This window comes from Oncorhynchus clarkii, chromosome 21 (assembly GCF_045791955.1).
Source record: "Oncorhynchus clarkii lewisi isolate Uvic-CL-2024 chromosome 21, UVic_Ocla_1.0, whole genome shotgun sequence".
In the NCBI taxonomy this organism is placed as follows: Eukaryota; Metazoa; Chordata; class Actinopteri; order Salmoniformes; family Salmonidae; genus Oncorhynchus; species Oncorhynchus clarkii.
The window spans coordinates 37,486,206-37,503,222 of NC_092167.1; the positions used below are offsets into that span (position 1 = coordinate 37,486,206).

At 42.2% G+C, this 17,017-nt stretch overlaps 1 protein-coding gene across 7 annotated transcripts in view; it reads left to right on the plus strand.

Annotated features, from left to right (window-relative positions):
- Window positions 1–17,017, plus strand: part of LOC139378982 (receptor-type tyrosine-protein phosphatase delta-like) — a 579,926-nt gene that overhangs the window by 552,119 nt on the left and 10,790 nt on the right. For all 7 annotated transcript variants that reach the window (XM_071121647.1, XM_071121649.1, XM_071121646.1 and 4 more), the window contains 3 exons: window positions 1,402–1,577; window positions 5,125–5,244; window positions 5,553–5,707. In XM_071121647.1, the coding sequence (XP_070977748.1) occupies window positions 1,402–1,577; window positions 5,125–5,244; window positions 5,553–5,707 (451 nt within the window). The remainder of the gene's footprint in view (window positions 1–1,401; window positions 1,578–5,124; window positions 5,245–5,552; window positions 5,708–17,017) is intronic.

Below are 17,017 nucleotides of genomic sequence, written 5' to 3' on the forward strand. Positions count from 1 at the left end.
TTTCCAAAAGTTACTTCAGTGTGGATTAATACCAAAATAAATGGAAAGCCAACACACATGGCACTTTCAGACAGTTTTAAGACAAGCTGCCAATTTTGTATGTGATTCTTCGATCATTTGCCAAGTTTTAATATCTGCGCCATATTATTAGTTGTGTTTCTTTCTTGATAACGATATTGAAAGTGTTGCAAGCAGATGGTTGCGTTCTCCACAAATCATGAGTGACACTTCAGCTGTCTTCCGAGAAACCATTTAGCAAATATGCATCCAGACACTCGTTTTCATTAAATTGTGATAGTGTCTCTTTTTCCCTGCCCATCCCTTCCAGTTTGAAAGCTGGGGGCTTAATTGTCTTTATCCCTTGTCCATCATGGAACTATACAGCCAGGCGACGGCTGTACTAAAGGGTTTAGGAGGGAAAAGGAAGGGAGGAAAAGAAGAGTAAGAAATGTTGGGGTTTGAATGAGCTCACATTCTTTCTTTTTTTCTGGTTGTACTAAATACGTTACCTGGGAGAAAAGGGGAAAGGAGGAGAGCTGGAGCGTGGGTGGGTTGACTGTGGAAACGTGGCGCCCATGCAGATGAGACTTATCTTCATCGTCCATGTGTGCACCGGGCCCTCAACTGCCAGTCCCGAAGCATTGACTAACTGTCTTCTCCTCTTCCCGGATTGGAAAAGACCACGGCGCTTTCATTTAGCAAGCGGTGAAAAAAGAGGAGAGTAGGAGGTTTTGTTGTTTGTTTTTCTCTCTGTGAGGTTGAGGAGAGAGGTGGGGAGAAGGCGTTTTTCAAAGCCAAACTCTATCTCTCAAGTTCACGGTAGATAGCGGAAATGCTCTTTTTGGAATCATCGTTACATTCAAGAGTAAGATAACAATTGACACAGTGATTCAACAAGTAGGCCGCCATTTTGTGTTGATAGATGACACAAAAGGCACACAATGGCAAAGCTTAAACGAAAAACACAGTATAGACTGTTTGCCTGGGTAGTGCCTGAGTAAGAAAACTAACCCTGGAGTTATGTCCTTTTTTGTTTGAAAGAACTCAGTCAGGATTAAGTCTTGTTTATTGTCAAAACAACTGAAGGTATTGAGTCGGACGAGCAGGGGTCTAAACCTCTAAGCACTACCATAGTGGGACTTCACCTTTCACAGTACCTGCTAGTGGATGGACTAACATTATTGATCCCTCTGAAGCTAAAGCCACTGTTTTGTGTCACTCATTGCGTTTTCCCTGGTACAACCAAGGTTAATCACTCTCCACACACAGACCGCACACACACACACACACACACACACACACACACACACACACACACACACACACACACACACACACACACACACCCCATCATCATCATCATCATCATCCATTCTAATCCCTTTCCCTCCTCTTTCCAAGGTATCCCTGGAAGTGATTACATCAACTCCAACTACATTGACGGCTACAGGAAGCAGAATGCGTACATCGCCACGCAGGGCTCGCTGCCTGAGACGTTTGGCGACTTCTGGAGGATGATCTGGGAACAGCGGAGTGCCAACATCGTCATGATGACCAAGCTGGAGGAGAGATCGAGGGTAAGCACAGATCTGGGATCAGCCCTATGGGATCCGTTATTGTTCATTTCATTATCATGCTCTGAGTAGAATGTGTCTTTAGCAGAGGTCTAGGTCTATTGCACAGATCCACGTTATTCAACCCTGACATTAGTCATAGTCGAAGAAACAACATTTAGTAATTATCTGAATGTCCATATATGGGACACGTGTCATATTATTGGATTTGTAAACAAGAAAAAGTCAGGCACTGAAATGTGTAACTATGCCATTGTTATATGTTCTACCTCAAGCATCTACATTTTAATATCAGTGTACATGGTCTGTAAAGCAAGTATACCGGAATGTAATTAGAGATTCCAGATATACTTGTCAGATGCAAAATAGGTACAATTCAATGTGCCTGTTTTCCATTAGCTTACTTCCAAGCTTTATTGAAACGGCAACATTATACCTTAACTCATGACTCCTCATGGCTCCTCCATTTTCTTCTGTGATGCAAATTCTCTGCCTTAACATTTTCTTTCACCTGCCCATTCTTCCTTTCATTCTGTGTTCCTATTTCTTTGTGTATTTTGTGTCATGTCCCTTCAGATTCCCTCATATTTCTATTCTGTTGCCAATGGATGTTACTCACTCCTTTATTTGCCACAACATGAGTTTTCCATTTGTCCTTTTTAGTATTAGTGCTGCTAAACCGTTAGTGTAGTTAGTCGCATGGCCACTAGGCTAGCCAGCAGCACTGCTTTAAAGGGACAATCTGCAGTTGCCACATCCATTTTTTTTTCCAACTTTGAAATTAATAATACATACCCTTTGATTGTTGCCTCATAAGCTTAGTTCAATAGTTCTACCCCGTCAGAACACAAAATATGAGCTGGTTTTGCTCCTTCCTTTGATAACAATGTAATTGTAAACAAACACTGTAGAGCCTAAAAAAACATGGTTAAAACTATAATTTTTTTATGGATGGTCAGTGCTCTGTCTGTGAATTTGAGAGTGGTTACATGTGTGGTTACAGCCCCATCCCTCAGCTATTTACCAAAATAGTTGTGGGGTGACCGCTTAGTTATTGTCTGAACTGCTAAACGACAATACTGTAATGAAGGTTTGAACGGCAGATTGCCCTTTTAAGCTATAGCGGAATATGTCGCTAATGCTAAAATGTCAGTCACTCGGCACAAGAACCAAGCACACAGCACTTTTCACTCTTTCAAGGTGAAAAGACACACTAGTCTCTGACACTGCAAGGTCTCTTATGTATGTTTTGAAATCACAAAGAAACAGACTGCATGGTCTCCACAAGTTGCAGGGTCGCTACTTACACACAATTCCTTCTCTAAAGATCTGTATTAACTTGTTTAAATGGTCTCTCAAGAGACTTTGATCTCTCAAGAGGAGAACAATTCAATGTATTCTACCTGACATGTCACTGTATTACCTGGTAGAACTCAATGAATAGATGTTGTGAGTGGATTGCTTTCACTATTCGCTAGCCTATATTGTAGACCCGAGTGCATGTTTTGATGTCTGGTTCTAGTTATCTGTTATGAATACATACAAAAGCTGCCTTATAGAACTCTGTCAAGATTTAGCAGCTTGTTTGACAGCATTTTGATTATTTAATAAGCTTCATTGTGTAGCTAACATCCTTTGGATGATTGGCTCGAAACATCTGAAGCTCTCTCGGTATATTGCTCGTAACCCAAGGATGGACATTGACTCGAAGCAGATGCTCTCATACACTATATATACAAAAGTATGTGGACAGCCCTTCAAATGAGTGGATTTGTCTATGTCAGCCACACCCATTGCTGACAGGTGTATAAAATGAATCACACAGCCATGCAATCACCATAGACAAGCATTGGCAGTAGAATGGTCTTACTGAAGAGTTCAGTGACTTGCAACGTGGCACTGTCATAGGATGCCACCTTTCCAACAAGTCAGTTCGTCAATTGTTTTGCCCTGCTAGAGCGGCCCTAGTCAACTGTAAGTGCTGTTATTGTGAAGTGGAAACGTCTAGGAGCAACAACGGCTCAGCCGCGAAGTGGTAGGCCACACAAGCTGACAGAATGCAACCGCCAGAATGCAACCATCAGGAGCTTCATGAAATGGGTTTCCATGGCTGAGCAGCCACACACAAGCCTAAGATCACCATGCGCAATGCCAAGCATCGTCTGGAGTGGTGTAAAGCTCGCCGCCATTGGAGTCTGGAGCAGTGGAAACGCGTTCTCTGGAGTGATGAATCGCACTTCACCATCTGGCAGTCCAGCGGAATAATCTGGGTTTGGTAGATGTCAGGAGAACACTACCTGCCCTATGCATAGTGCCAACTGTAAAGTTTGGTGGAGGAGGAATAATTGTCTGGGGTTGTTTTTTATGGTTCAGGCTAGTCCCCTCAGTTCCAGTGAAGGGAAATCTTAACAATACAGCATACAATGACAGGCCTAATCGCCCAACATCAGTCCCCGACCTCACTAATGGTCTTGTGGGTGAATGGAAGCAAGTCCCCGCAGAAATGTTCCAACATCTAGTGGAAAGCCTTCTTAGAAGAGTGGAGGCTGTTATAGCAGCAAAGGGGGGACCAACCCAATATTAATGCCAATGATTTTGGAATGAAATGTTCGACGGGTAGGTGTCCACATACTTTTGGTTATGTAGTGAATGTTTTACTTGGTTGTTCTCATTCCAAATACTTTCCTAAAGTTGTGGAAATGTATATATATATATTTTTTAATAATCTTTAGATTATTGAAATTGTGTATCCTTACTGCACCACGTAAGACTGTTTCGAGACATCTTTTCTGTTGATTATACACTGATAATAAGAAGAATCTATTCTCAGTTGAGTTTCAGCAGCAGTATATTACCTTCCACTGTATGTAAGATGAGGGTAGTATAGTGTATGAGGTAAGGCATCTGCATGAAGACTCTTCGAGTTCACCACGCTTCCCTTTTGCAGCGAAACGACAATACTGTAATGGAGGTTGTGTTTTATTGCCTGTTTGCTGGACAACAAAAATGCTATAACCATAATAAACGTTTGCCTGTAATGTGATTGGAAAACTGCAGTTAAGATTGTAATTATAGAACCTGTCAGGCTAATAAATAGCACAGTCGGGCTTGAGTGGAACGTCTTAGCTGGGCCTGTTCTCCTCCATTGTGAAATCACACAAGTCAGCACGGCAGCGTAGGAAAGACTCAGCAGCCTCGCTCCGCTCTCTTTGCCTCGCCTCGACTTTCCTTCCTGAAGCTGGATGATCATGCGTCAGTTACGTCTATTAGGTATAGTTCTATCTCAAGACAGTCGTTCAGAGAGTTAGAGGACAGAAATGGAGCATTGAGGATCAGATCACATCAGATCAGAACTTTTTCATACTGTTGTTAGGGATGTGGGCACAGACTCTCTAAGTTTAACTTTTTGTACACTGAAAATATAGAAGATATCGTTTATTTGACATACTTCAAACAAAGTAGTTGCATCATGCCTCTATTTGTTGGAACCTGGCTAGAGACAGAGTGGTTCAAAGGTTTGACCAAACCACTTATTTTCTCTCAATTTCAGGTGAAATGTGACCAGTACTGGCCCACTAGAGGGACGGAGACCTACGGCCTCATCCAGGTGACACTGTTGGACACGGTGGAGCTGGCCACATACTGCGTCAGGACATTTGCACTTTATAAAGTACGTTTGATTTCTTATTATTAATTTAACCGTTATCTTTATTTCACCTGGAAGTCAGACACCAAATTCCGGTCTGTACCAAGAACTCAGAGAACTAACACAGTCCAACCATTTCCAAGAGTAAAGTCTATTAAACTGAGTTAAACTGAGAACCATAGCCACGGGCCAGTAGCTGTACTCTCTTCCCCTGACATCATTGATGCAGCGTCTTTGAGATGTTATAAAGATATATTTTTTAAACTAGACCACACCTCCTGTCCACTAAAGGCATTGAAGTATTATTGACATACTTTTCCTCTGTCTATCAGAATGGCTCCAGTGAGAAAAGAGAGGTGAGGCAGTTCCAGTTCACAGCCTGGCCGGACCACGGGGTACCCGAGCACCCCACTCCGTTCCTGGCCTTCCTAAGACGGGTCAAAGCCTGTAACCCCCCAGACGCAGGGCCGATGGTGGTACATTGCAGGTAAGCAAGGCTCCTGATTTTGCTATCATAGGCTATGTTAGCCTGCTGAGCTAAGGACTTCTGGTCTCAGACAAGGTTACTCGTCATTCAAGCGCTGTTCACTGAATCACAGGTGTAGATAAAGACACAGAGGGAGAGAGAAAGAGACCAGGAAGAGAGAGCAAAAAAAGAGGAGGAGGTTAGGAGGAATGACAGGAATAGATGACATGAGCTGCATATCACTGACTGAGAGCCAGAGGGAGTCCTCCTTCTAGCTTTACCCAATGTTTATTTTTTCTTCTTGATTTAAAGGTATTTACTACAACAGAGTAAGAATTACCGATGTCGGTGCCCTTGGCGAAACTTAAACATCCCTTCTCTACACACAGACACACACACACACACACACACACACACACACACACACACACACCTGTCCTCCCCACACTAACATGCCGGCATCAGAGGTCCACGAGCATCCAGCTTATCCCTGGGGTTATTAAAAAACACTAAAGGACTTATTTCACACCCCGAATGAGAAGGAGGACCAAACTCCAGACAAAAAAAGAGAGTCGGGAATGCAGCCGTCTGCATCTCCTCAGACTGGGGATTTATACTGAAGGAGGATCTGCAGTGTGTGTGAATGCGTGTGCGTGTCAGGGTGAGAGAGAGAGAGAGACAGACCAAGAGATAAATAAAGGCAGAGAGAGGAGGACATAGGAAATGGAACTGAAATAGAGCGAGCGCGAAGATACAAATTTATGTCGGGAAATAAAGACAAAAAAAGGGGATTACCAAATAATTTTAATGACCACATGTTGGAGTTAATTAGACCTAGTCGCAGAATCAGTATAAATTGAAAAATCCCAACTTTTTACGGCGAATTAATGTCACTCTGCAGGTGGGTTTTTGAATTCAATCCCAGATCCCCCAATGCTTTGTCAGACTATCATTTTGAAAATATGATTTCACCCCCCTAATTTAAAAAAGACCTCCCACTAGCCACCAATCCACTGCTTTTAAATTTGTGTGAAGTTGTAAACGAGTACACACTTCAAAATAAAATAGATATTATTTGGACACACACCCTTATATTTTAGGATATATAAATATTTTAACCTTTATTTAACTAGGCAAGTCAGTTAAGAACAAATTCTTATTTACAATGACGACCTACACCGGCCAAACCCGGACGACGCTGGGCCAATTGTGCGCCGCCCTATGGGACTCCCAATCACAGACAGTTATGATACAGCCTGGAATCAAACCAGTGTGGCTGTAGTGACGCCTTAAACACTGAGATGCAGTCCCTTAGACCACTGCGCCACTCGGAAGCGTAGAGAATTTGTGAGATGGCTGGTCCATCATGTCCTCTATCTTGCTAGGATGTTGATGGCAGCACAGACCATTTGCAAGTCTAAACAAAAGCCGTTGATTGTTTTGTAGCGTATAATTAACTGCATTGTACAGACCTCTGAGCTTTTAGTAAATTAGCTGGTCAGGCTATTGCTAGCAAAAAACAGGCCTTTTACCATTCTCCCTGTAAGAAGTCAGTATTGCAACAGACTCAGACTGACCAAAGAGAGAGTCATAGTCAGTGTGGTGTGGGTGTGACCCAATCCCATAGAAACATGTATAGTTTTCACACAACACAAACACGTGTACCATGAGTGTCATTTCTTTTGATGGTTTGTTTAAAATATTTTCCTTAGAGACTTTCTCTCAAACATGCATCGACACACAAAACACACGTACAATCATTTGATCTGTAATGACCCCTAGAGTCGAAGGAACAGAATTCATTTGACAAACACACACAACACACAAACAATCGTTTCATCTGTAATGGCCTTTTGGAGTGGGAGGAGCAGAATTAAAGTCTGACCAACGTGGACCGTGTCTCAAGACCTGCAATCGATTTAGTTGCTTTGTCGTCACGCCCGAGAAAGAGACGCCAATTTACCCAGGCTGCAACGGGACTTGCCTTGTGAAAACGTGACATCGTAGACAATGAGATGAGCTTAAGTGGTTGGTGTCCTGTTTTTAACATTGGCTTGTGCTTTGCGTCTTTTATTAATTGAAAATGGCCGCCTTTTGTTGAAGACATCACTGTTAGTGTATGGCAATTAGGAGCATTAGGGGTTTGAGTTGAATTTGTTTTTGATAATGAGTGATAAAGAGACAAAATAATTCCGTTGGATTATCATTGTATTACAATTTATTCAATTTGATGTTGTAGGACTTTCCACTGTATGATATACCCATTGCCATCACAGTGTGTTAAAAGTTCACTTTATGGCCAAGTTCTTTAGTCAAATGATTGACTAATGTGAGGTTGCTCAGTTTACAGTCTGAAGGTTGTTAGAGAGTAACTTGAATTAGGTATTTGTTCGGTAACATCGCAAGTCCTGTTGCCAACCTTAAATAAAGTGTCAGAAAAATTGAAATATCCTTCAACACAGGATCAGAGTAACCTGTCCTTATATTTCAACAGAATGCTTAATGTTGCACGTGCAGAACATTCCCCCCAAGGAGCAGTGAAGAAGGATATTATTAAAAGTACATCCATGTGTTCCCACTGAAGAACTCTCTCTTCCATTCTCTCTCTCTTCCCTTCTCTCACTTTCCTTTTCTTTCCCTTCTCTCTTTCCTTCTTTTCCCTTCTCCCTCTCTCGCTCTGCCCTTCCCTCTCTTCCCTCTCTTCCCTTCACTCTCTTTCTCTCTTTCTCTCGGTCTCTCTCTGTCCCCTTTTCTCTCTCTCTTTTTCTCTCTCTCTCTCGCTCTTCCCTTCCCTCTCTTCCCTTCACTCTCTCTCTCTCTTTCTGTCTCTCTCTCTTCCCCTTTCTCTCACTCTCTCTCTCTCTTCCCTTCTCTCTCTTTCTCTTCCCTTCTAACTCTCTCTCTCTCTCTCTTCCTTTCTCTTTCTCGCTCTCTGTTCCCTTCTCTCTCTCTTCCCTTCTCTCTCTCTTCCCTTTTCTGTCTCTCTCTCTCTTTCTCTCTCTCGCTCTTCCCTTCCCTCTCTTCCCTTCACTCTCTTTCTCTCTTCTCTCTCTCTCTCTCTTCCCTTTTCTCTCTCTTTCTCTCTCGCTCTTCCCTTCCCTCTCTTTCTCTTCCCTTCTAACTCTCTCTCTCTCTCTCTCTCTCTCTCTCTCTCTCTCTCTCTCTCTCTCTCTCTCTCTCTCTCTCGCTTTCTCTCTCTCTCTCTCGCTTTCTCTCTCTCTCTCTCTCTCCCTCCCTTTCTCTTTCTCACTCTCTGTTCCCTTCTGTCTCTCTCTTCCCTTCTCTCTCTCTTCCCTTCTCTCTCTTGGCCTACCTCTTTTCTCTCTCTCCTCTATGTCTGTGTTTCTGTCTCTCTCTTTCTCCCTCTCATAAGGTGAAGTCATTGTTTCGTGTGTGTGTGTGTGTTTGTGTGTGTGTGTGTGTGTGTGGGGGGGGGGGTTCTGTGTCTCAACAGTTTCATGCTGTTCTTGGTAACCCATAGTGTCGAGGACTGTTGTGCTCCTATTGGAACTGAGGCCGTTGAGGCATTATGGGCTCACAGGGAGAGGTCACAACAGATTCGCAGCCCTTTCTGCAGCTCTTTCCGACACAATAAGCACCACATGTTTAATTCTAGGTTTCCCAGGACATAGACATATCTGATATTGGCAGAAAGCTTAAATTCTTGTTCATCTAACTGCACTGTCAAATTTACAGTAGCTAATACAGTGAAATAATACCATGCTATTGTTTGAGGAGAGGGCACCGTTATGAACATGAAAAGTTATTAATAAACAAATTAGGCACATTTGGGCAGTCTTGATACAACATTTTGAACAGAAATTCAATGGTTCATTGGATCAGTCTAAAACTTTGCACATATCTAAATTGCACCTGGGCTGGAATAATATATTATGGCCTTTCCCTTGCATTTCAAAGACGATGGTACAAAAAACAATACAAAGGAACGGTTGTTTTTTTTAAATTTTTATTATCTTTTACCAGATCTATTGTGTTATATTCTCCTACTTTCCTATCAAATTTCCACAGACTACAACGTGTTTCCTTTCAAATGGTACCAAGAATATGTATATCCTTGCTTCACGGCCTGAGCTACAGGCAGTTAGATTTGGGTATGTAATTTTAGGCGAAAATTTTAAAAAGGGGGCAGATCCTTAAAGGAAAGGTTCAACAATTTTTAACATTATATTGTTTTTGTGCATCACTGACTGATGTTCTATCAATTCCCTGGGTCATTTCATGTTTTCAAGTGTATCTAAGTTATTGGCATTCAAGCAGGCAGAAATCTGGCCGGTATGACGTAGCACCGTGATAAAGTTGCTCTCACTACACTGGAAGTGGCAATACGACTTTTAGATCGCAAAACGTCTATCATACATGTCAGATTTCAGTACTGGCCTATGTCATAACTTTGTAGGATGTCTTCTCTCGAATGAGCCATTGATCTTATGTTTGTGATATTCCTACCTGGAGAAATGTGTAATTTAATGGAGGGGTGCATTGCATGGTGCCATTGCCAGAGATATTATAGAAAGGGGATAGGAATCCAATGAATGAAGGAACATATTACGCCCGACCCAGCAAACTGTCGCATTCACTTTGTCATACTGCATCACACGGTTGCTAAGCTAATCGTCACGCAATCCTTTCTTCGAAGTCAGTGTATATAGCAAGAAAGGTGCCTAATTTTCCTCATAAGTATGTAATGTCACAATTCCAAAGACATACGAAACTACAAATAGCTAAATAATTATCTCACATCTTGGAAAATATTTGTAAAATGTATTTCTTGTTGACGAAATTCGTGCTAATGTTGGATTTTGAGCTAGTGCCCAATAGACTCCCATTCACTCATTGAATGAGAGTGCTCCTTGTTCCAGAATCGCCCAGAAAGCACCGCACGGCCAATTGACGTAGCATGAGCAGCGTTTCTCATCTCCTCAAAAGTATATCTGCCGTTGCGAATGTTAGACTCCACTCTGTGAGGCACATCGATCTGCAGGTTGAACATGGTGAGATTGTAGATTCCTTAGTGCAGTTTGTTTAGGTGATTTTACTGCTAACTAGCTACTTACATGCTGATATTGTCTTTGTTAATATTGTGCGTAGCTACGTTTGCTAGCTAGCTAGCCAGCAGCCAGCCTATAGAGAGAGCATTGCGGATTTTGTAGTCGACGTGAGCTGCAACAGATTTCCACAACGATTTTCCATATTGCTACCAACCTTATAAATTGTTCTCACATATTAGTGTTATTTAAAATCTTGGAAGTACAGTTTTGTAAACTTTAGCGTGTTTTCTATCCTAAGCTGTCAATTATATGCATATTCTAGCATCTGGTCCTGAGAAATAGGCAGTTCCCTTTGGAAACGTTATTTTTCCAAAAATAAAAATAGTGCCCCCTAGCTTCAAGAGGTTAACACTGTACATGAAAGGAATGAGTGATTTTGGGTTGATTTTCATTAAGAATGAGAATGAATGTTTTTCATGCATCAGACATATTCTTTGGAGGTTGTTAGATTCATACTGTAACGACCCTGGGTTTATAAGCACGGAAATCGACCCTGTTGCACGAGCATGCTTTTGCGGCACAGTCGCTAGCGCGCCGGACCTCGGGCTCAAAGGTCGAGGGTTCGAGACCTGCTCCCTGCTTTTTCATTACAATACTCTATATATGAATGTCTACCACGTCTAGTCCAACAGGTCGATCTCCAAGGCATTCCTAGTCGATCGCCAAACATTTCTGTAAAAAAACAACAACAATAAAGCCTTGCGTTCATATTTGTATTTATTCGGCTCACTCTGTTGATGGTAGGTGCACTTGATTCAGCTGCCGGTTAGGCGAAGTGTTCCGGCAGGCCCCGAGAGCAAATCAAGTGCACTATAGGCCTGACGCTGGCCAATCGGATGGCTTAGGTTACCGTGTCTGCAGTAACGTAGCATGCGTAAAGGAAAGTTAAAGAAACATTGATACTGTGATATTTAAAAGGTTTAAAAACATGACTAGGGTGACCAAAAATGTCTTACTCAGCACTGTCAACAGTTTTTATTCAACACTTTTATACGCCAGAAAATGCACCTTCTTCCTACGTCTACTGGTGATACAACCAGCACTGCTTCTGTAATGAATGATTAGGAAACTGTATCGATAGGCTTGCACTGTTGTTAATAGCGGCTTGGGTCTTTTTTAATATCGAGGAATATTTCACTTTCACTGTTCATAGGAGGAACAACATGCATATGTGCATGAGGCAGGAATAATGCAGCGCTACTCGAGTTTCACTATCGACTTGAACATGGTGTCCCTTTTCGGTCAGTTTCAGCAGAGGATGGAGAGAGTGGAGGGCTGTTGAGAGGGCATACCCTCAGATTGCTGCTCTCTCCCTCCGCTGAGACTGACCATCAGATGCAGGCACCATCAGCCTAGTAAAATAAAAATGAAAATACAATTATTTTAATGTTTTCTCACTCTGCTGTGCCTCGCAAGTAATCCAAAAACGGATCTATTACCGGTGTGATCATATAGATTTTTTTTTAAATGGTCCGAACAGAGGGCAATTCAAGCAAACACAATATGCGGTGATAATGTATTGGGCATATAACCTTCTAAACAAACCTAATTGCTTAAGTACTGTTTTTAATAGGTTAATGTTGCAGAGGCGTAGGTTCTGTTTTTTTAAGTCAAGTAAAAAAGAAAATCTGAATGTAAGATCTCGGGCTCGTATTTTGACTCAACGTGATCTTGACTCAAAAAATGGTTGGTGACCACTGGTCTAGTCTATCAGCACTGACAGTAGTTCAAAGTTCATATTAGAGTGGTGTCTCAAATGAAGAGGAGGAAGGAGTAAACATTAGTCTGACGGAAAGAAGTCTAGTCTTCTGCAAGGCCGTTGGAAGTCTGTGTCTGTCTGTCTGACCTTGCTGCCTCATCACACAGTGAAATGGAGTATTCTCCTTGAGGCACTTTGAGCGGCGAGACTGCGGTCGCGTCTCAGACATCACGTGATGGGTTAAAAATGTGTCATTGGCTGCATCTGAAATGGCGCTTGAAATGCACTGCTTTTGACCAGGGCCCGTAGGGGATATGATGCCATTTTGAACACAGCCAGTGTCTGCTTTTGAGGTTGTGGAGAACAATGCAAGCTTACTGCAAAAGGGTGAATAGACACACATTTTCCTTTATACATAGAATCCTGTGTTGCTATGACTGTGCCTCTGATGCATCTGCTTTGCCTTTCAGACAGTCTCTTGTTTTTAGTGCTGATACGCTAAAAGTCATGCTAAGTAGAAGGGCAGCATTTTGATACACACTGTAAATGTGAAGATAATTGCGTAGTCTTTCTGTGGTCGCCTTAATACGCCTTTATAAGCTAGAGAGTTTGCATGACCGAACTAGATTTGGTGACAATACAACATGTAATTGCTTTTACTGTTGTCCAGGCTTCATCTACTCTGGGTCCAGTTACAGCTGTTTTTAACAGTGTACAATCCCCCCGTTCCCCACACTCTGAAAAAAACCCTGAAACCACTTTAGCCTGCCACTGATGTATGCGGACGGCCAAAGCAGCTGGCCGCGCCTGTCGGAGCAGCCAGAGACAGGTCGTTAGTGCTGGGGGGAACGTGGAAAATAGGCCCAGAATCAGGGCCAGCCAGCCCCTATAACTGCCAAACGTAAAGAACCTCTCAATCTCTTGCTCTCTACCTCTCTCTCCCCCACTCACTCTCTCTTTCTTTCTCTCTCTACCGATAACGGAAGAGGCGAGCCAAGTGGCTATGTCACCCCCTCCCCCTCCTCTTCTTCCTCCACCTTCCCATCTTTCTGGCTCGACATTGTCACTCTGTCACTTGCTTGCTCACAGGTCATCACTCTCCGGCGTTTGGGGCTGGACTGTAAGAGCAGTGAAGGATTGGAAACAGCTGGGTCTGGGGTAGAAAATGTCTCACGCTTGCCGTGTTTTCTCCCCCCGCCGTGCTGCTCCTTAATCCCTGGATGTGATTCATATCCTCATATTCCTGAGAACATTTCACACGCAATATTACACACACACACACACACACACACACACACACACACACACACACACACACACACACACACACACACAAACCAATCTCTTCTCAAGAAGTTCAGCAACAACCGTGAGCCTCTGCTAACTACAGATGAAGTGGGAAGTTTACATACACTTTGGTTGGAGTCATCAGAACTCGTTTTTCAACCAATCCACAAATTTCTTGTTAACAAACTATAGTTTTTCCAAGTCGGTTTTGACATCTACTTTGTGCATGACACAAGTCATTTTTCCAACAATTGTTTACAGACAGATTATTTCACTTATAATTCACTGTTTCACAATTCCAGTGGGTCAGAATTTTACATACACTAAGTTGACTGTGCCTTTAAACAGCTTGTAAAATTCCAGAAAATGATGTCAGAAGCTTCTGATCATTTGAGACATCATTTGAGTCAATTGGAGGTGTACCTGTAGATGTATTTCAAGGCCTACCTTAAAACTCAGTGCCTCTTTGCCTGACATCATGGGAAAATCCAAATAAATCAGCCATTGTAGACCTCCACAAGTCTGGTTCATCCATGGGAGCAATTTCCAAATGCCTGAAGGTAACACGTTCATCTGTACAAACAATAATACGCAAGTATAAACACCATGGGACCACGCAGCCGTCATACCGCTCAGGAAAGAGACGCGTTCTGTCTCCTAGAGATGAACGTACTTTGGTGTAAAAAGTGCAAATCAATCAGTGAACAACAGCAAAGGACCTTGTGAAGATGCTGTAGGAAGCAGGTACAAAAGTATCTATATCCACAGTAAAACAAGTCCTATATCGACATAACCTGAAAGGCCGCTCAGCAAGGAAGAAGCCACTGCTCCAAACCTGCCATAAAAAAGCCAGACTACGGTTTGCAACTGCACATGGGGACAAAGATCGTACTTTTTGGAGAAATGTCCTCTGGTCTGTTGAAACAAAAATAGAAATGTTTGGCCATAATGACCATCGTTATGTTTGGAGGAAAAGGGGGGAGGCTTGCAAGCTGAAGAACACCATCCCAACCGTGAAGCACGGGGGTGGCAGCATCATTTTGTGGTAGTGCTTTGCTGCAGAAGGGTCTTATGCACTTCACAAAATAGATGGCATCATGAGAAAGGAGATGTACGTGGATATATTGAAGCAACATCTCAAGACTTCAGTCAGGAAGTTAAAAATGGGTCTTCCAAATGGACAATGACCCCAATTATACTTCCAAAGTTGTGGCAAATGGCTTAAGGACAACAAAGTCAAGGTATTGGAGTGGCCTTCATAAAGCCCTGACCTCACTCCTATAGAAAATGTTGTGGGCAGAACTGAAAAAACGTGTGCCTACAAACCTGACTCAGTTACACCAGCTCTGCCATGAGGAATGGGCCACAATTCACCCAACTTATTGTGGGAAGCTTGTGGAAGGCTACCCAAAATGGTTGACCCAAGTTAAACAATTTAAAGGCAATGCTACCAAATAGTAATTGAGTGTATGTAAACTTCTGACCCACTGGGAATGTGATGAAAGAAACAAAAGCTGAAATAAATAACTACTATTATTCTGACATTTCACATTCTTAAAATAAAGTGGTGATCCTAACTGACCTAAGACAGGGAATTTTTTCTTGGATTAAATGTCAGGAATTGTGAATAACTGAGTTTAATTGCATTTGGCTAAGGTGTGTGTAAACTTCTGACTTCAACTGTACCTTAAGAGTCGCAACAAAGCCTGTGTCGAAACACGTCCCCAAATCAATCAGGGAACGTCGGCCATTTTAACCGCAAGCACATAATGTTTTGCTGCAACAAATGACTCCCGTATGTGTCTTAATTCTCTCTCCCATGCCGCCTCCGCTGCACCACGGCACATTAGCCAGACTTAGACCCCGGGAGACTATCTTAACTCAGTCTTGAATCTTTTTGCCCTCCCTTTTTTCCCCTTTATATAAATGAAAAACAAATGCTCTATCAGGAGAAGAAAGGCAGGGGAGCGTGGCTCGCACCTCGTAGCCATGTCGACTTAATGAGTTGAATAACCTATTTACTTTAGAGCAGACAGCCAAGGACTGTCTTGTCAATGCTCGGCTGGGGGACACAAGAGCTTGTCAGGCGGACTGGAGTTCATACTCCTCAACGATGCCATTGTGAAGAAAATCGAATAAATACTGTCAAAAAATAACCTCACTATGAAAGTTACAAAGAAATTGTTTGTGTTCAAAATGTATTTTGCGTGGTAAAAAAAAAGAAAATGAGCATAATATGAAAATTAGACATATCCTCAGCTGTCTGTCCTTGTCGTTAAGTTTATGCTGCTATCTATTTTGAAATAGAAGTGAAACATTAGCGACACATTTTCCCTCTTTTCCTTTGACATTTTTGTTCAGGCTCTAATGTGACAATGTGCCGATGGGATTCTTAATGAAGAGGCCTGCTTTTCAGTGCCTTCTTGAGAGCCATTAGGTGCTTTTAACACATTGCGCTAAGCTAATGGCAGTAATTGAAGTCAGCTGCTCTACTCTCTTACAAAGATACCCGGCAAATGTACCCGCATCTCAAAGTGACACAGGAAAAAAAGTGAAACACATTTGTTTGTGTTTGTGCCATGTTTGCGATGTGTGTGTTTTGCGTGTGCCATGTTTGTGTATATGTGTGTGTGTGTGTGTGTGTGTGTGTGCCATGTTTGTATGTGTGTGTGTGTGAGAGCCATGTTTGTGTATTTGTGCCATGTTTGTGATTTGTGTGTGTGTGTGTGCCATGATTGTGTGTGTGATGTTTGTGTGTGTGTGCCTTGTGTGTTTGTCTGTGTGTGTGTGGACGTGTTTAACTTTTCTTGTGGGGACCAGAAGTCCCCACATGAATAGTAAACAAATAAACATTTGACCAAGGAATAATTTTGCACGCCCAATTTTTCAGTTTTTGATTTGTTAAAAAAGTTTGAAATATCCAATAAATGTCGTTCCACTTCATGATTGTGTCCCACTTGTTGTTGATTCTTCACAAAAAAATACAGTTTTATATCTTTATGTTTGAAGCCTGAAATGTGGCAAAAGGTTGCAAAGTTCAAGGGGGCCGAATACTTTCGCAAGGCACTGTAAGTATTCAACCACCTGAGTCAAAACAAGTAAGAATCACCTTTGGCAGCAATTAGTCTTTCTGGGTAAGTCCCTAAGAGATTTGTTCACCTAGATTGTACAACATTGGCACATTATTCTTTGAAAAAATATCTTCAAGCTCTGTCAAGTTGGTTGTTGATCATTGTCATTTTCAATCTTGCCATATATTTTCAAGCCTATTTAAGT